Source organism: Delphinapterus leucas, chromosome 12, assembly GCF_059928025.1.
Source record: "Delphinapterus leucas isolate spDelLeu-1000000601 "Yukka" chromosome 12, BTC_Dleu_Yukka2, whole genome shotgun sequence".
Classification (NCBI taxonomy): domain Eukaryota; kingdom Metazoa; phylum Chordata; class Mammalia; order Artiodactyla; family Monodontidae; genus Delphinapterus; species Delphinapterus leucas.
In genome coordinates this window covers 75,668,882-75,695,189 of record NC_143140.1, presented here as the reverse complement: position 1 = coordinate 75,695,189, position 26,308 = coordinate 75,668,882, and the positions used below count along the sequence as shown (strand labels likewise).

The 26,308-nt window shown below is 39.6% G+C and overlaps 1 protein-coding gene across 1 annotated transcript in view; it reads right to left on the bottom strand.

The window, feature by feature from the left end:
- Positions 1–26,308, bottom strand: part of PHACTR2 (phosphatase and actin regulator 2) — a 136,161-nt gene that overhangs the window by 55,199 nt on the left and 54,654 nt on the right. Inside the window, exon 3 of the mRNA XM_022558253.3 lies at positions 4,412–4,492. Coding sequence (XP_022413961.2) covers positions 4,412–4,492 — 81 coding nt within the window. The remainder of the gene's footprint in view (positions 1–4,411; positions 4,493–26,308) is intronic.

The following is a 26,308-nucleotide window of genomic DNA, read 5'->3' as shown; positions in this document are numbered from 1 at the left end:
TCAGAAACTGACCTGTGAAAAAAGGAATCTGAAAAATGGAATAAACATTTTTAACAAGCACCAAAAACACAAGGTGAATGCAAATACACAAATAACATGAAATGCAACTACACATACAAACGATTAGTGGGAGAATATGAACATTTCCAAGCACCACTGTCTCCAGAATATTACATCCATGACATGTTAACTTTACACAGTAATATAACTGCTACTCTATTCAGGGAAAGATGGCAGTAAGGCTAACTGTATTTTCATTTTCCTATTTATGGAAATATTAAAATGTACTCAGGGAATTGTCATATATAGCTGACCAGTAAGTCTTTAAGTTGGGCTAATAATAATTTGAAAACATTAGGAAAAAAATGTAAATAAAGCAATTACAGGGGAATTTAAAAAAATCACAACTGAAATTAAAATTTATGTTATCTAAATCACAAATAAGTAATTTTAACACCCCTGAATGTTTATAAATTCCTAAGAGTTTCTAAAGTGAGAGAGATTTTGCCGAAACTCTTAATTCAGTGATGCTTGAAAATTTAACCGTAGTTCATATCAGGAAAATTTTAACAAGCTGTGCTACCACTGTAAAAGTGAAATTAATGATTGGAAGTTTTTACTTAGCAAACTTGAAGAAATGCATGATTAGAGCTGATTTTATGCAATTTTTGATTAATCTTATTTTGGCAGTCATTCTAAAACAGAGACCATCTCCCAAGTTTTCATTAAATATGATTGAATTGCTTTGGCTTAACAATAAAATCCATTGGCCTTATTGACAAAAACAAGCATGGCATTTTAATAAGTAAAATACATGTCACAGAATTATGTCATACTTAAAATGAACAACTGTTCCTTATTCACGTAACTTCCAAGTACCTATAACCCGATTCCTGTATAAAACTAAAATAGACAACAATTGAAGGCAATGCCATTGCAAGTAGATCTCAACTATTTCAATAAAATTAAGATAATGATTTTTAAAAGACTATACAACAAACCAACAAGAAAACAAAAGATTCTTAGTTCTTATTACTGGATTCCAAGAAATTTGCTAGTAAAAAAAAGAGGGAGGGGAGACACAATATAATATCCAGGTACTGGATTAAGAAAAACAAAAAATAATATAAGAACAGAAAATTCCAGACAAAATAGAAAACCACTTCTTTATATAAAAATCCTCAATTTTTAGGTAACCCAAATATAAATTTACCTTTGTTTTCTATGATTTTAGTTGGTAATGAAAACATGTTGAAATCATGTTAATGACAATTTAATTGTTTTAACCATTATTACATTAAAAATTCTTTAGTAGACTAAATAACTAATTTTTAAAATTCAGAACAGAAAAACCTAGAGAGAAAATTAAATAATTGTGGGCACAAGAAGAAATTGGATTATCACAAGATAGAAAGAAATAATCAACAATGTAGAAAGACACTTACTCTGAGATATAAAGCCAAAGTATAGGAAATAATAGAAAAAGGAGTCATGTTTGTAATAAATATGGAATTCAAGAATAAAACAGAGGAGAACTGAAGTTATTATTAATTAATTGGTGTGTGTATTGAAAAGGTTTTCTAGTTTTGTGTATTATTTTATCAATAGAATTAAAATAAGTCAAGTCCTTGATATAGTTTATGTATGTAAGTAAAATACAAGCTCAGCAAAGGAAGGCAAGACAAGATGCTGAGCCAGGCTGCAGGTTACAGTAAGATGTGCCCACTCCAAGTCTTACAGGAGCATTTGTATGCAAAGGAAGGAGAAAACTCAGACAAGAGTCGTAAGCTTAAAGTAAACCAAGAGATAAAACACACAGAAATAAGTGGTTAAATAAGAAGCATGAGAGTATTTGAGGGATTTCCCTCTTTCTGGTAAACTGGTACATTGGGGATACAGTTAACAGAGGAACAGAGACAAGAAGAAAATCATGTAAGAACAGAAGTTGAGTGACTCATTAGAAGGTTAAAGAGGACACCATGGGAGAAAAAGAAAGGAGGCTGTTATGCAGGCAAAAGCATCTACATGCCTTCATGTTAAAGCTAGGGAAAAGATGGAAGGTAAGAACCAGAAGATGTGACTAAACCTGGAGCAGACCATGGACTTCTCAGGAGAGAAGGCCAATCACTGAATTTTTAGATTGAAGCTAGATCTTGGCATAAAAAAGGTCATCTAAAAGGAATAATAATAGCTGGGAGTGAAGGTATGGGGTGGAATGGGATGAGGTCAAATCCAGGGTAGCTGGCAGGATTTTAAAAGTCTATTTGGCTCACTGAATAAAGGGCATGATTGACAAGCACTGTCAAGAGCTACGACGAGGTCAAGAACATGAAGGCAAAGAATGAACCTTCACTGGCAGAAGAGACGAGGTTTTCACCAAGCACAGCAGCTTCCAGTCTCTGGCTAGAGCTGAAAACAGACCGAAATTCTCAAGATAATTGTTTTTGGAAAAATGACAGAAAACTATTTTCCCCAGCCCTTGGCTGAAAGTGGGGAAGGGCTCTATTTACAATAAGCCTCACTGGGAACTTCTAAGTATTTGGTAATTTCTGTAGTTCTATATAGGGACCATGCAAAAAGTAGAAAGTAAGATTCAGTAATTGATGACTTCCCAAACATTAAACCTACTACACTATGTTTATGTTAAAGACTGTTTTGTTATTTTATGTTTTAAAACTTTTCACGTTCGGTCTGCAAACATTAAATAAAAAAATCCAATAGAGTCAGATTTCTGGAAAGTAAGTATATGAAATTGTAATCCATCTTGCAAATAGTTTAACAGATTAGGCAAAATAAAACCAAGCAATATTAAGCATTTCTTTCAGCTGACCACTGCCACTTGTCTTTAGAAAAAGTAAACACTTTTCTAGCTATAATTTTTAATTGGGTAAAAAAAGAGGCCTTTAGTCTCTAACTTTAATACTCATTAACAGTTTCGATCAGAAATGTTTCCTTTCTTTGAAAAGGTTTCCAAATAAAGGACACCAAAACAGTGCACTGGCCCACGCTATAAAGGTGATGGCCCAGCATTGAGCTTTCAGTGGACATGTAATTTCTCTGCCGTCTCCAGGGAGATTAGGGAGGAAGCAAACTTTGATACCAGTAGCAAGCCCACCTTCAAGTACAAAAAATGTTAAGGATGTACATTTTTTATTTCTAAAAGTCCCAGGAAGGAAATGACTAGCTTCAAGGTAATAGAAAACTAGGGACTACTTTAAGTTCCTTCATAAAATGGAGTGAGAAAAGTACAATAAATAAAATACCTAAAATTTTGAGGGCTCAAGAAAAATGTCAGTATTCACTCCAGACGTCCCTACTTTCTCTGCAGGAGTACAATAGTAAAGCATCTCCTAGCTCCTTCTAGAATATTCAGATGCTGGGAAAAGCGTGGCATTTGGACTTACAAATAGTGAATGCCTAAAGAGGTTAAGCTCTTAGCAAGGAATATATATCAGGAAATGAGAAGAACTATTATTTCAATTCCAAATCAACAGCATTTTATTTGTGCCTATAAAAGCACAATAATAATATTTTACCCCCGTAAATGTTTAGAGGGGTGGGGTGAGGAAAGGCATGAGGTAAGTCAGCAATGTTGCAACAAAAATTTCCTTTAGTTTTATAGTAGTGGGAGCAATGAAAATCATTCAGTACTATTTATTTGGAGAAATAACCATCTTGGTATTTCTTTTGAGGGTCTATCTCAGTTTCTATCTAATCCTTGTCTTTTTGAGAAAGATTCCCCCCTGGGAGGATAGAGGAAAAAAGGGAAGAAGATTAGAGGTTGGGGGAAAAACACTTGGAAATAATAATTGTTAGTGATATGGTGAGACAGAGCTAGATCCAAAGAAATGAAAAGAGAACAATGCTGGGAAAATTACTTGAGAGAACACATAAAGCAGATTAATTTAATTTGCCCATTAATCCTTATTGACCGTACATTTGAGTGTATTACAGAGTATAAAGGACGAGAGGTCTGTTTACCATCTCTTTTCTCACTCTTCTCTTTTACTGGTAGACTTAAGAAACCAAAAGGCATGAGCCAAGCTAAAACTTTGCATTTACTTAAACAATTGAGTTTACTTGTATAGACAGATTGAAGCTCAAGAATAGAGAATGAATCATGTAAGCATTTGTATCTTATCTGTATCTCCTGCCACAGAGTAGCTTTGTAAAGCTTTAGGTTTAGGGTGACATATGATGAAGGACTCACCAAAAAGGTCATTGAATTCTTTCTCTAGAAAACCTTAGATTCTCTGCAGCCCACAAAGGCATTCTGAATTAAAGCAAGATTCTCAGAGTGTGGTACTTTATTTCCCAAAGACCATGATCATCTTAAATTTCAAAAGAAAATGAAAGAAAGACCAAAGAAGGAAGGATCAAATTATTTTAAATGTATGATTAATTTCCTCACCTTGATCAGGCAATTCCTTAAGAACTCCCCTTCTTATCAGCTCCTCTCTACTTTGTCTTGTAGAAATCTTCCTTTCTAATACTTTTAAAAAAATAAGCACAAGTAAGAATCAAGTCATTGCTTAAAATAATTATGAAAAACATTTCAAGTAGAATTGAGCATATTCATTCTGTTGACTTGAGGCTCAAACCCCAGTTTTTCTGGTTGCCTAGCAAACCACGTGATTGGAATCAACATAATTAGGACAGGGCAAATAACCCTAGCCCAAGACCTGAAGCTCAGCCACTGAGCCTCGTCTTCCAAATAACGGAATGTGGCCAAGAATCCAGACACATTATCCTGTATCAACTATGGAGCACCAAGGCTACTTCTCACTTGGAAATACTCCTTTCTTTAGTAATGATGCATTCTAAAACACAGGCATCTATGAATGATGAATGTGCAATGTATGAATGCGCTTACATGGAAAATAAACTTTCAGTAGACACTCAGGTAACTCATCTGAACCCCAGACAGAAGGGACTACTTTTCTAGTGTTTTCTTTCTCACATCATCTATTACAAAAGTCCAACATTTCTGTAATTCTTTTCCCTGCCATACTCACAAGTTCTAGAGTGTTCTGGTGTATCCCCTGACAAATCCCAAGTCTTGGGAGGATGGAGTTAATTCATGTTTTCATAGTATGTAAAGGAATGGGAATCTCAACACTGGCTCTTTCTTCTTCTGGAAGAAATTAAATTCCTGGTACAACTTCAGAGTTTAGGAGTTTAGGAGCTCAGGGTGGGACTTCAGTAGTATTCACCTTATATGCCTATAATATTAGTTCCTAAACCCTACATGTCTATATGACCACTAGTTCCATTCGCCCCTTTCGTCATACCATCTTCTAATCCTTTGAGCCAACATTCCTCAAAGTGCGTTCTGCCAAACTCTATTCCCTCTGGATGTCCTGTTCAAGAAAGCACCTTGACACCTAAAACACCTAAAACAGGGCCACAGAAGGGATCTACCTAGGGCTCTTTGGGGCAAAGGAAAGGTACGTTGCTGGAGAGTGGGTATGCACAGTGGGACTAGATTCTGACCCCCCCTAAAATTCCTACCCCTGGCTTCATAATTTGCAAATCCTAAAGTCACCCCGGACAACATAATTTCAAGACCTAAATGAAACCCCATTGCCCCAAGCCACACCCTCACACATACTGAGAACGTGTTTTTTGGGGGGTGCTCCAGGTGGACTGATGCTAGGACACTGGGTGGGGGAGGGAGGGACGTGCCTTGGACCAGCAGCTTTGTATTAAGTGATGACATGAGCCCCAGAATAGCAACACTTAGTCTCTTAAAGAAATTGGATTTTTTCCCCCTTTCTGATAACTAGGAATTATGTGTCTTGGTTGCCAGAAAAGTCAGAGAAAAGCTTGATATTTACCATAGATTTCATATAATTCATGGATGAAATCTGCTTCCTCCTTCTAAGCAAGTGACCTGACTTCATTTATATTTTATATATAGCATATGTGTACTTTTTGTTCTAAGTTTTGTCCAACTTTTTTTTTTGGTCAGACTCAGAATGTAAACAAACAAGAAAATGAATAAATGAGTGAGTAAGTGAATGAAAGGTCAAAAGAATGATACTGAACATCTCATTGGTTCACTTGGAGACACACACAGAAACCCCACGCCCCTTTAGGTCACTCACCCAGCCCCACTCTCCACCACCCCTTGCAGAAGCAAGTGACAACAGCTCACTGAAATGCTGGCGATTTCAACAGACAAAGTTACCTGGGTATGGGGGGCCAGAAGGAGCTGTTCTTTTATGGGAGCTCTTTTATGTAAAAAGAGTACCGATGCTTAAAGGCAGCTCCAACGTGTTCAGGTTTTGTCAAAGAGGAGAGAACCCCGGTCAGCACAGGAAGCCAAACAAGAGCACCCACAATGCCACTGGGGCACTGCGGAGATTGTGTGAGGGGTTCAGTAGGACACTGACCACTGCAGTCTCACGAGATTGTAGGACCCATTCACACCTGACTGGGCCTCCAGCGGGAGCAGGCCTCTGAGACCTCTCACAGCGGGATCTCAGCCCCTACTCCTGGGGGTGGGCCCAGAGACCCCCAGCTGTGCTGCACTAAGCTTGAGGTTGCAGGCACCACTGGGCACAGGACGAGCCCACATCCTGGGAAACTGAAGGCACTGCCTATTCAGAACACAGTCATTGTGGCCATCTGCCCCTGGCTCTTAGGAAACAGAGCTTCTAATTGTTTGCTCCTCTGGTAAAGTGGCCCAAAACACAAAAGAGTTGTCAGAAGTCTTGGATGCTAGCTCCAGAACTTCCACGGCCAGTTGTGTGATGTTGGGAAGTCTTCAAGTTCCAAGGCCCCTGACCCATTATCTGTAAATCGAGGGATGAGATTCAATGGCCGCTAAAGGACAGGTGGTCCAGCTCAAATAGTGGGTGATCCTGGATCACTAATCAAGGCCATTCTGTTATCTCTGCTTTGGGCACCTTTTAAAAGGTTTCATATTTGAACTTAAAAAAAAAAAAAATCATCAGAGAGCCCGAAAATATCCCCTTGTTTCTGCCTTTCCGTTATGGATCCCAGAGGATGCTTTAGTTTAGTGTTAAGTTTTCTGTTGCTTTAATTCTAACTTAATCTCAGCTAAAAATCCCTCCTCTTTCTTCCATGTAAATACTGGAGCTAGACCTCGAATCAAACTCCACTGCTTTGTTCTTTTGCTCTACCTCCTATAAAGGGGCCCTGATAGGAAAATGCCTTTGGCTATTTGTTTGGTCTTTGGCTGAGGGCATTTTTAACACATAATGCAGATATCTGTGTCCTGGGCCAAGGAGAACAAACTACAGGCAACTAAGCACGGAAGGTATTTTGTCAAGGCACCAAGTTCCAACCACCGTACTCCCAGAACAAGTATCTCACTCTTCATCTTTTAAAATATGTGCCTCATGTTTACAGAGTGTCTGTGTGTTTGCAGAACACATTCACTGGACACTTTTTCATGGGCTCAGAAGTGTCTTGCATTGGAATGAATCCGCGAGGTCATTCTAGTCCAACATACCACACAAAGCAGGAGTCCTTTCAGGAACATTCCTAAGATGTGCTCACCTGCCTGAAGACATTCGGAGGCAGGAGGGTCCCTTTGTGGCAGAGCCCCCTCCAGTTCTCCATTGCCCTCACTTTTAGGAAGGAATACCTCACCAGGAGCCAAAATCACACTCCCTCCCTGTAACTTCGGCCCATTAGTCAAGCCCACGCTCCCCACAGCTCTAGACTTGAGCCAGTCGTCTGTGAGTGGAAAACAGCAAGAGTGACTCTGGGTCCACTGAGAGCAAAGTGGGTCATGGAAACCTCCTAGAATCTGATCCCAAGTATCCACCAGCTGCTCTTGGACTCTGAAGCTCACACTCATCTACTCAACAACAGCAGTAATGCTGGGGGGGGGTGGCGCGGCTGCTCAACAACAGCAGTAATGCTGGGGGGGGGCACGGCTGCTCAACAACAGCAGTAATGCTGGGGTGGGTGGCGGGGTGGGCCTCACTCACAGCTGTAGCATACCCAGAATCCTGCCGGGGAAGAGACTTAGCAGGACACAGATCACTGAATGTAATAGTTGGGCTTCTCCATGAAAAGTATTGTTGCCAGTTGAGTAAATGCCTCATGGTTACTCAGTTTTATCCTAATTGAAAAAGCATGTGTGATTTTTACCGCAAGGCCAAGCAAAACCATTTCTTTTTTTTTTATATAGTTGATTTACATTATTGTATTAGTTTCAAGTGTACAACATAGTGATTCAATATTTTTATGGATTATACTCCATTTAAAGCTATTACAAAATCGGCTATATTTCCCTGTGCTGTACAATATATTCTTATTGCTTATTTCTTTTATGTGTAGTAGTTTCTATCTCAATCCTCTACTCCTATCTTGCCCCTCCTCCCTTCCCTCTCCCCACTGGTAACCACTAGTTTGTTCTCTGTTTCTGTGATCTGTTTCTGTGTTGTTGTATTCATTCGTTTTATTTTTTAGATTCCACATATAAGTGATAACATACAGTACTTGTCTTTCTCTGTCTGACTTATTTCACTAAGTATAATAACCTCTAGGTCCATCGACATTCCTGCAAATGGCAGTGTTTCATTCTTTTTATGGCTGAGTAATATTCCGTTGTAAATATGTACCACATCTTCTTTATCCATTCATCTGCTGATGGACACTTAGGTTGCTTCCATATCTTAGCTATTGTAAGTAATGCTACTATGAACATTGGGGTGCATGTATCTTTTCTAATTAGTGTTTTCGTTTTCTTTGGATATATTCCCAGGAGTGGAATTGCTGATTATACGGTAGTTCTATTTTTAGTTTTTTGAGGAATCTCCCTACTCTTTTTCACAGTGGCTGCACCAATTTACATTCCCACCAAGAGTGGAAGAGGGTTCCCTTTTCTCTACACCCTTGCCAGTATTTCTTTGTGCAGAACCATGATTTCTGTTTTACTCCCCACTTTGGGTGAATTAAAGTTCTGACAGTTCAATCCTGATTACAACAGTTCATGTTCTCTCCAAGTGAAGGAAGCACTGTGTCCCATTTTCCCGACTTCATACCTATACTCTGGTTTTTCAAGTATTTGAAAAGGACCACTCTTCCAAAACTTCCAATGGCTGTCCATCTCACACTGAATAACATCTCAACTCCTTGGCATGGTCCCTAAGATGCCCCACCCCCTACTCCAGGATGGCCCTCCCCCAACCTGATCCGCTCCTAACCACTCCCTCCTGGCTCTCTCTGCTCCAGCCCCTCCAGCCCCTGCTGCTTCTCACCTGAGGCAAACTCCTGCCTGGTGGCCTCTGGCCTTACTGGGATGCGATTTTTCAGACCCCCACATGGCTCATTCCATCACTTCCTGCTCACCCCCTCACTTCCTTCAAGTCTTTGCTCAAAGGTCACCTTATTAGAAGTCCCTTCCCTGTATACCTGATGGAGAATAGCTTGCTCCTTTTCCGATCTTTATCCTTCTTCTTAACCTGCAAACTGTGTCCTGACCTCCGACATGGGACCTACTAACTTTGTGTAAGTGTAGTCTCCATGAGAACCAAAACTCTGTTTCATTGACTGCTGTATCCCCAACAGTGCTTTCTTTGCAGGTTGTTGGCACTCAGAAAAAAAAAAAAAAGTGTATTTGTTGAAAACAATGGATTAAAAGAAATAGGCTAAACAAAAGAAAATAGGCTAACAATGGTCTTATTTTCTGCCCCTTCCCCACCTCCAGGGTAGGAGAGAGCAAGCAAGACCCGTGGCAAAACTGTAAGAACAAGAGTCTTCAGTCTTCTTCCCCCTTGACTGCTTGGCTGGACCAGCCCAAGGGAAAATCCGCAGCTCTCTGTCCTATGGCTCATCTGAAAAAGTCTCTGTATGCTCTGAAGAAGGGAGGTCACAGTGTGTAGAGGACAGACACCAGCCAACTAGCAGGGTGTAGCACACGATTGGACTCATCGTAAATTATAAGTGATTTATGATGTCCTTCTGGGCATGGAGCCTGCATTCAGGAGAGGAGGCTGGGGCATATGCCGCCAGCTCCTTTCTGTGGATGCATGGCCAAGATTTTATATTACTCTGGAAGTATCTGTGAGAGTAAATCTTGCAGTCCACAAGCCACTTGTGTTTTCTTTTGGCAGGGAAAGAGAGTCCTAATTCTCAATTCTAACACCGTTTAATGTCGGAACAAAATAGAAGAGCAAACAGGAGACCATTAAATAAGCGGACCATGTTATCTTCTTGGTTCTGAGTCCTGAATGGCCTTACTGTGAAACAGAGACAGAAACAGAGACCTGCTTGTCTTGCGTGGAAAGTGTTCTATAAGAGCCTGGCTTTGCTTTACCTCTCCCTCAGTAGTCATTACAGAAAACAGAATGTCAAGAAATGGTCTCCTTTTTAAAAGACCCTTCACTAGGGCTTACCTAAATCATTTAAAGAACTACAATCACCAAAATGCCACCCAACAGGACATTTGCAAAAACCTTCCAAAACATCTCAAGAATGTAAGGCAGAGAAATAAAGCCAAAGTCTCCATCTCAAAACACTCAGGGGTCTGGCCCTTTTCTTGTTTATCCACGCCACTCCCCCTACTCACAAATCCTACAGACTCCTGAACAAGTCCAACTCCTCACAGCAGCAGCCAACCTTTACAACTGGTCCCAAAGGACCATTCTTCCCCTCACTTCTTTTTTCACCTCACTTTTGCAAAAGCCCAATGTTAAAGTCAACCTTTACTTCTTGCCATTTCCTAAACACTTCCTGCACTTCCTCTGCTACATTCCTTTGTTTCTTGCTGCTAGAATCAAGCTGTTTCCCTCTCCCTCTACAGTGAAATCCTGCTAGAATTTTAAGTCCTCTTCAAACAGCGCCCCCTGCATGGCGATCTCACTATTCAGGCTGGTAGAATCCATAATAACTCTCTATGCTCCTAAAGCACTTTTTCTTTTTTTTTTTTTTAACTGAAGTATAGTTGATTTACAATGTTGTGTTAGTTTTGGGTATACAGCAAAGTGATTCAGACATATATATTCTTTTCCAGATTCTTTTCCATTATAGGTTATTACAAAATATTGAATACTGTTCCCTGTGCTATACAGTAAGTCTTGTTGTTTATCTATTTTATATATAGTAGTGTACATCTGTTAATCCCCTAATTTGTCTCCCCCCCTTCCCCTACGGTAACCATGTTTATTTTCTAACTAGAGCACTTTTATTTTTAAATTTTATTTGTTTGTTTATTTGGCTGCGCCAAATGTTTGTTGTGGCACACAGGATCTTCACTGTGGTGTGTGGGATCTTTAGTTGCAGCATGTGGGATCATTCAGTTGCAGCACGTGAACTCTTAGTTGCGGCAAGTGGGATCTAGCTCCCTGATCAGGGATTGAACCTGGGCCCCCTGCATTGGGAGTGCAGAGTCTTAGCCACTGGACCACCAGGGAAGTCCCTAGAGCACTTTTTTGAAAATTATTTATTTATTTATTTATTTTTGGCTGCATTGGGTTTTCACTGCTATGCGCGGGCTTTCTCTGGTTGCGGCGAGCAGGGGCTACTCTCTGTTGCGGTGCACAGTCTTCTCATTGTGGTGGTTTCTCTTGTTGCAAAGCACGGGCTCTAGGTGCATGGGCTTCAGTAGTTGTGGCACGCAGGTTCAGTAGTTGTGGCTCACAGGCTCTAGAGCACAGGCTCAGTAGTTGTGGCGCACGGGCTTAGTTGCTCCACACCATGTGGGATCTTCCTGGACCAGGGCTTGAACCCGTGTCCCCTGCATTGGCAGGCACATTCCTAACCACCGCGCCACCAGGGAAGTCCCTAGAGCACTTTTAAATAACCTCTCTGTGCCTCTACTTTCTCATTTACAAAATGAAATAACAGCTGCTACTTTCTGGTTCTTCTGGAGATTAAATGAGTTAAAACAAATAAATGTTAGACTAGCCTAGAATCTAGAAAGCACTGAATAAATGTTAGCTATTACTATTATTGCTGTTATAGCACTTACTATTTTTTTATTGCTACATGTGTACATAGTTGCACGTTCACATGACTCTAGTCTAAGCTCTATGAGGTATGTCTTGTGTATCATTTCGTCTCCATGATGCTAGAAATGATACATCGCAGAGTAGATACTGTGCACTTCAGTTTTGTTTCGTTTTTGCAGGGAGGTAGGGGAGGCATGTCTAGTACCCTTTTCTACCTTTTCTATTTATCTTAGAAACAGCCCTCATGATATTTAGCCTTTGAGGAACCATCTTCCGCCTCTCTGAGTCCATGTTACCTGTGTGAGGCTAACCCCAACCCTGGGCTCCAGGGCTCCCAGGCTTATCCAGTCAAAGCCCAGTACCTTCCTGGCGTTGGTGACTGGATCGGAGAGGGGCTGTGTCTGAGTTGTACCAATGAGACCCCGGCCCAAGAATTTTGGTAACAGCAGGAAAAGAAGGCGTTTTCTTTCTTCTGGATCTGTAAAACTAGCTGAAGAGGAGCCTAGGGCTGCTAGTAATCAGTCACTTTGCCTCCATAAAAGGAGAGCCTAAATTAAAAAAAAAAAAAAAAAAGCCAGTACAGAGGAATACAGACTCAAAAAGGAGGCAGATTTCTAATCTTAGCTTCTAAGGACCTGGATCAAACCATGCCTGAAGGTTGTCTGCCCCTGGGCTTCTCAGTTATGTGAACCAATAAATTCCCTGTTGCATCAGCAGTGAAAAGCTCTGACGCATCAAAAAAGGTGTTAAGTAGATGCTTTTTAACACTAAATTTTCTTCCAGCAGAGCCCAAAGAGTCTCTAGGTTTTCAAGGCAGAAATATGAAAGAAGAACTACACAGACCCTCTTTTTACCCGTCATAGCCTTACAAAAGAGGAAGATGTCTACAATCCCTTCCTCCTCTTGGGAAATCAGTGACACAACTTCCTCCAAAAACCTGACAGTACTCATCTGTTTATCTGGTGCTTAGATAGCTTTTTTTTTTTTTTTTTTTTTTTTTTGCGGTACGCGGGCCTCTCCCGTTGCGAAGCACAGTCTCCGGACGCGCAGGCTCAGCGACCATGGCTCACGGGCCCAGCCGCTCCGCTCTGCGGCATGTGGGATCTTCCCGGACTGGGGCACGAACCCGTGTCCCCTGCATCGGCGGGCGGACTCTCAACCACTGCGCCACCAGGGAAGCCCAGAAAACCTTTTTAAAGTTAATTTTTGTTGGGCAATTTTTAGATGGTAGTACATTCTCATAGTTCAAATTATAAAAGAATACAGTAGAAAATCTCACTTTCTCTCTGTCCCCCACTGGCTCTTACCCTGTACCCCACCTATTCAAATTGAAACTCACCCTTACTCCACAAGCAAATAACCATTTTTATTAGTGTCTTGTGTATCCTCCCAGACTTCCTTAGGCATATTCAAATGCTCATTTTAATTTTTCCCTTTTTTACATAAAAGGTAGGATGTTTTAAAACTGTTCAGGGGCTTCCCTGGTGGCACAGTGGTTGCGAGTACGCCTGCCGATGCAGGGGACACGGGTTCGTGCCCCGGTCCGGGAAGATCCCACATGCCGCGGAGCGGCTGGGCCCGTGAGCCATGGCCGCTGAGCCTGCGTGCCCGGAGCCTGTGCTCCGCAACGGGAGAGGCCACAACAGTGAGAGGCCCGCGTACCGCAAAAAAAAAAAAAAAAGAAAGAAATCGATTAAAAAAACTGTTCAGCATCATACTTTTTCATTGAACAGTGTATGTAATACTTCTAAAATTTCAGGTGACAGAAAAAGTTGAGATGGGAGGAGAGAAGAGGTGATCGCCTTTGCCTTGTGCAAACAGCAGAGCAGCAGCTGAAGTCACTTCTGTTCCCAGAGAGGACAAGCTGGGAACAGCCATGGCAAATCCATCCAAAGGGACTCGTGGGTTTAATTGCCAAGGGATAAAGGTTCAGGATTAGAACAATGAAGTCCCCGATCCCAGATGGGCCAGGAAGTACAAGTGATCTCAGGAGAGTAATTAGAGGCCAGGAATTGTGAGCTACGTGAAACACCGCTTGTCCTTCCTCCTTCCAGGCTGACTCTCCTAAGCTCATGAGAGGCACAAAGGCACTAGACAGGTGCCCTGGGGGTTCATCCTGTTTGATGGAAAGTCTGTGTGCTTCCATTGCTTGTCTCTTCACATTCAAAGACAGTAAACCCAAAACAGGGTGAAGACCACAAAAGGCACAGATGTTTGAAATAAAGACAGTGATAATCATCCTTCGAGAAATTAGCTTCTAACTTCCCACTGATAGGCAAGAGAAGTGAATCTCAGCTCTGAATGGTAAAGAGGTTTTTTTTTTAAGCTAGAAGATCATAAACAATACCCATTAGAGAAGAGGCTTCTAGAGAGCCTGAACTTCTTTGATACCCTTCCCCATCTACTCTAGGACAATCTTACCCATTTCAGGGACTCTGCCATGTTGATTGAAATGGGATAATATCTCGTCTTAACACTCATCAGGCAGCCAACTGACAAGCCAAGAGTGGATATGAAAGAGACCTTAGTAATACTAAACTATCTGAAATTAAGATATTCCCCTTCATTTAAATATTAAATTCTATTGTCCAGGATTACAGGCATGTGAAATTTAGGTCAATTTTTAAAAGGGGGTTACTATAATCTTTAACAGCCTGCTTTCTTTTTAAATTAAAGTGTAATTGATGTACAACATTATATTAATTTCAGGTGTTTAGCACCTATTTTATTTCGTTAGCCTATGAACAATACGTATTAAAATATTACCAACTCAAACTGATAGGTGTGAGTCACCAGTCTAAGTAAGAAGACCCAGTAGGCATCCCCCCAAGTCCATGTTCACTACTTTCATATACGTATCTAATCAGACCAGGTTTCTCCAGATGATTAAATAGTTTGTGCTCTCGAGCATTTTAAACGTTCCCCTCTTCTACCTACCATCTTGCCTACACAACAGAATGTACAGTATTTATAAAGAACAGTATTTCTCCGGCAACACTTGTCCATGCCTAGACTAAACCTAGCTTCCTGCCTGAGCCTGCAGTGAGAGGACCAAGAGTAACTTCACTAAAACTTTTATTTTCCAAGGCAAAATACCAAAAAATGTTTGGTGTTTGGGAAGCAGTTCCTTTTCATTGTAACTGGAACTATAAGGTTCAAAGTTTGATAGCAGTGCTAACTTTACACTTTGATATAACGCTTCCCTTCAGTACTTTCCCTTTCCATTCTGTTTCTAAATTTCTGATTATGAAGGTGATATCAGGTGATTTCAATTCTTCTTAAAGACGGAAAAAGCTAGAAAATAGAAGTATATATTCTAGCCCTTTAAAAAACACATCTTGAGTTCAAATCCAGAGCTTGCAACTTGCAGGTGATCACAGGCAAGCTCCTCAACTTCATGCCTTAGTTTCTGCATATGAAAACAGAGGTAGCAAAACATGACCTGGATGGACATTAGAACGATTAAAACGTCTTGTAAAGTGTTCGACACAAAGTAGGCGCCCCATCAATATTCGGTATTCTTCTCCCCTACTTTCCATTTCTCCTTATACATATCTACATCCCTTTGACAATACTCTACTGAGATTTTTACCTGATATGCTTATTGATCTAGAAGGCAGCACAGGGGTTAAGGATGAAGACTCAAGCCAGGCTTCTGAGGTTCAAATACAGGCTATGCTACTCACAAGCCCTGGAGCCTAGGGCAAGTTTTATAACTTTTCTGTGCCTTAATTTATCCATTAGTGAAACGGGGATTATAATAGCAACCTACCCATAGAGTAACTGGGAAGACTTCAAACATTTAATATAGCATCTGGCACACAGTAAAAACTCAACAAGAGTTAGTTATCATTATTATTAATATCTATATATCTTGCTCCTATTTTAAGTTTAATCACAAAAAAAAACTTCAAGTGAGAAACAGAAATAAAAATTAATTTACTTTTGTTTAAAAAATGCTTTTCATATGCTGCACATGTAGCAAATTATACAAATTATTCAAAGGGAACTTTTTTTTGTTGTTTTTTGCCACGCTATGCAGCTTGAGGGATCTTAGTTGCCTGACCAGGGACTGAACCCGTGTCCTCAGCAATGAAAGCGCAGACCTAACCACTTGACCGCCAGGGAATTTCCTAAGGGAACATTTTTCATACCTCATGGGGTAGTAACTAAATTTAACTCTTTAGCACTGAACTGAGAAACAACAAGCAAGGACTACATAATGCCAGCAACATGTTAACATCAGATTTAAATAGAAGATTTTTAGTTCATGTCGCTAAACATGAACATGATTCACTTAAGGTGTTTTTAAAAGACAAATTATAGGGGTTGAGGAGGAGAGGAAATGGGGAATTATTGTTTAATGGGTAGAGTTTAATTTTTGCAAGATGAAAAGTTCTGGAGATCTGTTGCACAACAATGTAAATATACTTGACGCTACTGAACTGTACACTTAAAAATGGTTAAGGTGGTAAATTTTATGTTATGTGTTTTCTACTACAATTTTAAAAATAAATTAAATTGTAAGATACTTTTGGACTACATTAAGGCTGACAGCCATATGTCTAAGATGAAGAACAGATCAGAAGGAATTTTCAAAGAATTTTAACTACATTGATGTATTATGTGTTCACTAACTGCTTTCCAGTATCCAATCTTCTCTCCACCCATGCTTTCTATTCTCTTGTATTTCTCACATAGTCTCTCATGCCGTATCTTATAATAGGTACTAAGTAAACACTTATACTTTCAAATAAAGAAAAATTTAAGAGTATCTGTTTCAAAACCAAAAGAGTCTAGATTTGGGAAAGCAGCTGAAGAAAACTCAGGACAAAAAAATGTTATAAACCTAGATGAGCTAACTCCTTTCACTTAACAAAAGAAATACGAATTAACCTATAAATTATATTCCAAGTGGGAAACGAATCAGGAAAATATATATGCCAAAAAACAGTCATTTTCCAGGACTTAGCCCTTAGTGATAAAGACCAGATTCATATCACAAGATGAAAAAAAACAAAACAAAACCACAAAGGGAAATAATATGAAAAGGAAATAAAATGATGGACTTTCCTGACATGAGTTCTCTGACCCAGGCGAGAAGGAGTTCTGTGGTACATTTAAAAGTGTTTAAAAGTGGCACCACTCCCAAGGAAAATGAAATTAGGAACTTATCCACCCAAGTAAGGCATATAAACAATCAGATCCTCTTTTAAAACAATACAAAGTTACTATGTCTCATCCCAATGGAAGCCTTTTTTATTAAAAAATCGATGGAATCATTGCTCCTTTCCTCCACATTTCCCTTAGGAAGTAAATGTGGCAAAGAAAAAAAGAAACATAAGTTAACAATTCTACATTTCATTCTAGTGGGTTTGATTCTTTTTAAAATGTCATTTATAATCAGAAATCAGCAAAATCTGATTATTAGGTATCATGGATGGCATCCATGACACGTTTGAGAATGTTTTCATAGAATGCTCAGTGAAAATGCCTTGCTTATCTGAGCTCACTTGTCCTATAAAAACCTAAATTCCCCCTGGGAAAGGCTAGAGGCCTCAGATCCTAGTCAGCTCTGTGGCTCAGCAAATTTAAACCTAGAGCTCAGCTTGGATTCAGCAAACACTATCACATTTTCTAGAATGTACAGGAAACAAGGGAGTCTCCTCAACTCCATTTAGAAGTAAGATTTTATGGTTTGCATTTACCTATAGAAGGTGGGTCAAGATGGTTTGGTCATTCATTGTGCAGCTGGCTATTTTAAACCCATCATGGAAGGTTTTCATATTTATGAAACCACTAATTTTAATTACGACAAACATACAAAAAGTTAGCACTCATAGCATATTACTCTTTCCCATAAATGGGTTTTACCTCTAAAACAGACCTATAATGAATAATAAATGCTCCATAAGTTAAAAGGTAGGGCCGTAATGATTCTTCCAATCCACCTATGAGTAAAAAGACTGAACTAAGAAAAGATCCATTCTACTGGGAGAAAAAAAATGAAGAGGAACACTTAGTCTCCTTCACATTTAATGCATAGAGGAAATTTGTTTTAATACCATCATATATCTTTAGGAAAACAGAATAAAAGGATTTCAAGAAAGTATTATGGTAAGATTACTATATATTATCTCTTATTCACAGAATTTCTAACACTCATTTGGTCTGATTAGCTTCAGTTATAAAATACATAAGTACATAAGTGGTTGAACTAAAACACAACACCTGCCCCACCTCCATTTTGTGTCCGTGATGCCCGCACATTGACCTTTAAAAGCACACAGTTACAGTTACGTAAGTGAATGGACCCTCAACGTGTCCATTAAATTTCGTGAAATATTTATTTTGTCTGTTTTGGCTTTTCAAGACTCCGTAAGGCTCTTAAATAGTTCTCAATGATATGAACATGAAGTCAGAACTGAAAACAGCTATAGCCTTTTCCCTCCAAAATTCTAGCATTTTCCAAATCACAAACATCTACTTCCCAATGTCCCATACTGGGATAGGATAAGGTCCATCTTATTAATTAATGAAAGAGCTTTTCATTAATTAATTCATTCAACAAACACTTACTGAATGCTTAGCATAAGCCAGACACTATTCTAGTTGCTTGGGATTTTACCAGCAAAGAAAACTAAAATCCCTATCTTCATGGAATTTATAATCTAGTGGAAAGTGGGGCCAGATAATAAACAATAGAAATAATAAATGTTAGAAGATAAAATGTGCTATGGAAAACAAAAAGAGTACGGCAGAAGAGTGCCAAGAGTGCCAGGGGACCTATTTTACACCCACCAGGATGGCAATAAGACAGATAGATAATAGCAAATACTGCCCAGAGTATGGAGAAATTGGAACCCTCATACACTGCTGGTGGGAATGTAAAATGATGCAGTTGCTTGGGAAAACAGTCTTGGCAGTTCCTCAAAATGTTAAACATTGAATTATCATACGACTCAGCAATTCCATGTCTAGTTATGTAACCAAGAGAAGTGCAAACATGCAACCACTTAAAAACTTATACACAAACGTTCACAGCAGCGTTATTCATAAGAGCCAATAATAGAAACAACTCAAATGTTCATCAACTGGTGGACAGCTAAAGTGTGGTTTATTCATACAATGGAATACTATTTGATAATAAAAAGAAATTAAGTCTTGATACATGTCACAACATGGACGAGCCTTGAAAACATTATGCTAAGTGAAAGGAGCCAGTCACAAAGACCACGTATTTATTACATGATTCCATGTTCATGAACATCAGGAATAGGCAAACCTACAGAGCCAGAAAATAGAGCTGGGGGTTTGGGAGGAAAATGCGGAGTGGCTCCTAATGCAGTGGGGTTTCTTTTTAGGATGATGACAGTGTTTAAAGTTGATTGTGGTGATGGTTGCATAGCTGTGACTATTACTTAAGGGATAACCTTTATTACTTAAAACCACTGCGTTAAATGGGTGAATTGCATGGTATATGAGTTGTATCTTAACAAAGCTGTTAAAAAAAGAGTGCTGGGGGATAGAAAGATTCAATATAGGAAGATCAAGGTGGATCTCATTGAGAAGTTAGAACGTGAACATGGATTTCAATAAAGGAGATGAGGTAGTTGGTTAACCATAAAGAAATTTGGAGGAAGAGCCTCTCACTTTGTTTTCCATTTCAAAGCACCAGAGGTCCTATCAAAACTCACCCAAGATAAAACAGGTAACCTGAATAGTCCTATAGCTGTTAAAGAAATAAATTTGCAGTTTAAAATCTTTTTTTTTTTTTTCGGTACGCGGGCCTCTCACTGTTGTGGCCTCTCCCGTTACCGAGCACAGGCTCCGGATGCGCAGGCTCAGTGGCCATGGCTCACAGGCCTAGCCGCTCCGCGGCATGTGGGATCTTCCCAGACCAGGGCACGAACCCGTGTCCCCTGCATCGGCAAGCGGACTCTCAACCACTGCGCCACCAGGGAAGCCCTAAAATCTTTTTTAAAAAGAAATCTTCAAGCCCAGATCGCTTCAGTGGTGAATTCTATCAAATATTTAAGGAAGAAATAACACCAATCCTGCATAATCTTTTCCAGGAATAGAAGGGGAGGAGAGAGTTCCCAGCTCATTCTACAGGGTCAGCATCACCCCGATACCAAAGCAAGGCAAAGACAGTACAAGAAAAGAAACCGACAGACCAATATCATGAATCTTTAACAAAATATTATTAAATAAAATCCAGCAACATATAAGAAGAATAATATACCACAAGTCAGGGGAGTTTATCCCAGGAATGCATAATTAGTTTAATATTTAAAAAATCTATCAATGTAATCAAGCATAATAATAGTCTAAAGAAGAAAAATTACATTATCATATGAATCGATATAGAACAAAAATCTGAGAAATTCAACATCTTTTCCCCTATTTATTTATTTTTGCCTGGGTCGGGTCTTAGTTGACAGCCCACAGGATCTTTGTTGAGGCATGCGGGATCTTTTCGATAAGGCGAGCGGTCTGCTTGGGTTTCTCTCTAGTTGCGGCACGCAGGCTTCTCTCTAGTTGTAGCATGCGAGTTTTCTCTCTCTAGATGTGGTGCGTGGGCTCTGTAGTTTGCGGCTTGCGGGCTCTCTGGTTGAGGAGCACGAGCTCAATAGTTATTGCACGTGGGCCAAGTTGCCCCGCGCCATGTAGGATCTTAGTTCCCCAACCAGGGATCGAACCTGCGTCCCCTGCATTGGAAGGCGGATTCTTTACCACTGGACCACCAGGGAAGTCCCTCAACATCTTTTCATAATATCATAATATCTTAGAAAATCAAGCATTAAAGGGAACTTCATCCTGATAAAGTACATCTACAAAAAACCTTCAGCTAACATCATACTTAATGAATGCTTCCCTGTAAGAATGGGAACAAGGCAAGGATCTCCCCGTTCACCACTCCTATTTACTATCATACTGGAAGCCTTAGCTAGTGCAAAAGGGCGAGAAATGAAATGAAAGGCAGAGATATTGGAAAGGAAAAATGAAACCATCCCTATTTACAGATGATATAATTATCTACATTAAAAAATCATAAGGAATTTTACTAGAATCAATAAGTAAGTTTAACAAGGTAGCATGATACAACTGTATTTCTATAAACTAGCAATGAACAATTGGAAAAATTTTTTTTAATATATGTCACTTACAGTAGTTTTTTAAAAAAAGAAAGAACAGGAAAGAAATACTTAGGAATAAACCTAATACTGTTTTCTAAAAACTTCTAAGCACAACTGAAAGAAACAGATGAGCTAACTAAATGGAGAGATATATCAGTTCATAGATTAGAAGATTCAACATAGTAAAGATATCAGTTCTACCTAAACTGCAATATAGATTTAATGTAATTCCAATAAAAATTTCACTAGGAAATTTTGAGAATATAAACAAGCTGATTGTGAAATTTATCTGAAAAAGCAAAGAAACTAGATTAGTTAAAACAATTTTGAAAATGAAGAATAAAGTTGGAGAAATCACAGTACCTAATTTTCAGGCCTATAAAGCTACAGTAATCAAGACAGCATGATATTGGTGAAGGAATAGATACATAGATTAAGAGCACAAGTAGTCCAGAAATAGACCCACACAAATGTAGGTCTTAATTTTTGACAAAGACTATGTGGCCAATTAATTTTTGACAAAGCTGTAAAGGCAGTTCAATGGAGAAAGAATAGCTTTTTCAACAAATGCTCTTGAAAGTTTTTGTTTTTTCCTGCACATGAATGTTCATAGCAGCTTTATTTGTAATAAAAGTTCTTATACATGATACCAAAAGCACGATCCTAAAAGAAAGAAGTGATAAACTGTACCTCATCAACAGGATGACTTTTGCTCTATAAATGACACTGTTACGGAATGGAAAGGCAAGCTACAGTCTGGCAGAAAATATCTTTAATAACATATCTAACAGAGGCATCATACATATCTGGACCATATAAAGTACTCTCAAAACTCAACATTAAGGAAACAACTCAATAAAAATTGTCCAGAAGACTTGAACACACCCTTACCAAAGAAGAGTATAGGGAAGAAAATATGATTATTGGTTTTTTAATGAAGAAAAGGCAATTTAATGGAGAAAGGATGGTCTTTTCAAAAAATGGTACTGAAAAAACTGGATACTTATATGCAAGAAATTAACTTCGACCTAAACCTAATACCTTACACAAAAAATAACATAAAACTGATCAGGGGAATTCCCTAGCTGTCCAGTGGGTAGGACTCTCTGCTTTCACGGCTGAGGACCTGGGTTCAATCTCTGGTGGGGGAACTAAGATCCCACAAGCCACATGGCAGGGCCAAAAAAACCCCCAGAAAACTAATCATAGATCTAAATGTAACACACTAAACTACAAAACTTTTAGAAGAACTTATAGGAGAAAATTTTTGAGGCCTGGGGTTAGGCAAAGACACCACCTACAGACGGGGAGAAAATATTTCAAATCACATATCTGACAAAGAACTTGTATCCAGAATATATAAAGAACCCTCAAAATGCAACAATAAGAAAACAAACAACCCAATTACAAAACAGGCAAAATACTTAAACAGAAACTTTACCAAAGAGGATATATGGACAGCAGATAAGCACATGAAAAGAAATTGATCATAATTAGCCATTAGGGAAATACAAATTAAAACCATGACAAAATTCTACTACATATCTTCTAGAATGGCTAAAATAAAAAATAATGACAGCACATCCATGTTCACAGTAGCACCACTCACGAGAGCCAAGAGGTGGAAGCAACCCAAGTGTCCACTGACTGATGAATGGATAAACAAAATGTGGTATGTATGCAATGAAATACGTTGCAGTCTTAAAAAAGAGGGAAATGCTGTCACATGCTTTAGCATGAATAAACTTTGAGGATATTATACTAAATGAAATAAAAGTCATAAAAAGACAACTTCCGTATGGTTCCACTTATATGAAGTATCTAATGTAGTCAAATTCATAGATACAGAAAGTAGAATGGTGATCACCAGGCACTGGGGAGAGGGGGTAAAGGGGAATTGTTTAATAGGTATAGAATTACAGTTCTATAAAATGAAAAAGTTCTGGAGATTTGTTTTATAACAATGTAAATATATTTTACTACTGAACGATACACATTCTAAAGAATGGTTAAGATTGGGCTTCCCTGGTGGCGCAGTGGTTGAGAGTCCACCTGCCGATGCAGGGGACACGGGTTCGTGCCCCGGTCCGGGAAGATCCCACATGCCGCAGAGCAGCTGGGCCCGTGAGCCATGGCCGCTGAGCCTGTGCTCTGCAATGGGAGAGGTCACAACAGTGAGAGGCCCGCGTACCGCAAAATAAATAAATAAATAAATAATGGTTAAGATTGTAAAATTTATGAAATGTTTTCATCACAATAAAAAATTGATAATGATAATACTAAGTACTGACAAGGATGTGGAACAACTGGAACTTTCTGACACTACTGGTAGGAATGCACAACTCTGGAAAATAGTTTGGTAATTGCTTACAAAGTTAAAAATGCATTTAACATATGACCCAAAAATCTACTCCTACATATTTTCCCTAGAGAAATGAAAACTTTTGTTCACACGAAAACCTTTACATGAATGTCAACAGCAGCTCTACTCATAATTACCTCAAACTGGAAAAAATCCAGATGTCCTTCAACACGTGGACAAATAAACTATGGTACAGTCATACCAAAGAATACTACCTAACAATCACAAGGAATAACTGATATATGCAACAACCTGGATGAACCTCAGAGGTGCTAAGCTAAGTGAAAGAAGCCAGTCTCAAAAGATTTCATGCCGAATGATTGCAAGTTTAATGACATACTTGAAACAACAAAATGATGGTGAAGAAAAACAGAGCAGGTGCTGCCAGAGGTTAGGAGTTCAGGGGGTGGGTGGAGAGGAGGTAGGGCAGGACCATAAAAGGACAGCCCAAGCGAGATTTTGGGAGTGATGGAACTGTGATATATGCTGATTATGGTGGCAGTTACTCAAAACTATACATGTATTAAAATTCATAGAACTGTACACACATACATACATATACACACACGCACATACAATAAACAAACAGAAAAAACACAAGAGTGGTGAATGACCATGAAAATGACCTCTTTTGATAAAGTCCTGATCACAAATGCAGTGACAGAGTATGAACTAGCTGGTGGTTCCTTTGTATGTCTGCCTCTCACATAAGCCAACCACAGCCACTTCTAAGAAAATCTTGGGAGTCCACCAGCAGAGTCGTCAGGAAGAATAAGAATATCTTCCTGCCGACTATAGGCTTATTGACCCAAGACCACAGTCCAAAAGAGAGGCAAGACAGGGAGAAGTTTTGGAAAAATCAAAATCCTATTTGTGTTTTCTGAAAGGGCTATGGTTTAACATCACAAGCCCAGACCACTGCTCAGTGAAAAGCTTCATTCCTAGGGGCCCGGTTTGCTGGGGAAAGTTTACAGGAAATGTTTCCAAGAGGAGCTGCCAAAAAACTGACTACAGGTAACCTCAAGACCCAGGGGTCTGGACTGCAGAAACCATTCCAGTGATCTCTTGGCTGTGACCTTTGCTTTTCTTCCTTGGAGAGGAGCCATCAATGGGTGAGCTATAAATACAAGCAATTTTCACATAAGGGAAAGTAAAGGACTTGGGGAACATCTCCCTTTGCTTTGGAAAAAGGTGAACACCATCTAGAAGGAAAGGAAAAATAATACAGTTAAGGAAGATACAAAGAGAAATGTTTTGAGGAAGAAAACAGGAATCAAAACAGCAGTTGAGAGGTTGAGAGGAAGAAAACGTTAACACAAAGGAGAGGGGAAAAGCTGATGAGCTGTGTGGATCTGGAGCTGGGCAGCAGGTCAGAGAGACAGAGGAGAAGAGTGGGACCAGACACACCAAAGCAAAGAGCCAAGGACAAAGTTCATGAGCCTGGGAATTTTCCCTTTTTGTCAGCTCTTGGACTCCCAGTGCATAGAACAGATCTGGGCTCACAGTAGGAGATCAGTGACTATTTGCTGTACAAATGAACGAGAAGGGAGACTGATGAGAGCTGGCAGGAAGAGTCCAACGGTAATCACTGAGGCGCTCGCACTGATACGCATGGCCCACCTGGCCCACCAGAAGGAAGGCTGGCTTTTTGTAATGTTTTTTAGGGACTTCCCTGGAGTACCAGTGGCTAAGATTCCGCACTCCCAATGCAGGGGCCCCCGGTTTGATCCCTGGTCAGGGAACAAGATCCCACATGCTGCAACTAAGAGTTCACACGCCGCAACTAAAGATCCCACACACAGCAACGAAGATCCCGCCTGCCGCAACTAAGACCAGATGCAGCCAAATAAATAAAGAAATTTTTTTTAAAAAAAGAATTGCTTTAAAAAAATGTGTTTTTTAGGACATGAAGAAGGGCATGCCAAGATGTCACAAACCCTCCTCTATTGATTTTTTAAAAACAGGAATAATTGTCTTCCCTAGAAGCAATCAGAAGCCCCATCCAGTCAGAAGTTCTGAGGAAGAAACAGGAAGGTGTGGAAGGCTGCGTGTGTTTTTCTTCTCTTCTGGCTGAAGATCATGATATGCAAAGACTGGACAAAGACTGCGAACAGCCATTTGAATTGATGGTGTTAGAGACAAAGGCTGATTTTTCTGGACCATAACATCCATACAATAATGCCAGGCCTGGTAGGACTATGGAAGTGATATGCTGGGCGAAGACTGACTGAATTGGCCTACTGAAGTTGAATGAGGGAGGAAGGAAGAAACCCAGATAATAGCATAAAATCAGGTATCATGGAGGATAGCAGAGAAGACAGAAAAAAACAGCAGTGAAGAATTCCAGTGCTTTCAGAGCAAATAGAATCCAAGAAGTGTGGGCACAATATGAAAGGGTGCAGAAACAGAAGAGGAGTAATAGAAAAAGGCACGTGAGGTGTCAGCACAAGAAAGTAACTTTTGAGACATGGTGGGACAGGATTCTGGATGACTCAAAGGAGACAGATCGGATACAAAACGGAGGTCTAACATCAGGAGGGAGCATACCTCGCCAGACACTATCCTATTGTTATACGGGGGTGAAACAGATCACCCAGGATCTGGGTGATGTTTTTCTATATACAGAACATTAAATGAGCAGAAATGTAATATGGACTATTAATGGGGGAATTTCAATTCCCTAGACATTTATAAGACACTTAATTCCTACTGAAAAATTCTTACCATTTTAATAACAAGATGAATTCTTATTCTGGACATTGATTCTAAATATTAAAAATGTGATTGGTAAAGTGCAATAATAAGAATTTGGGGGAAAGTCACTATGTTATCTTGGCATGAAAATAGCCAAGACTGAGGAGTATGGCCAGACTCAC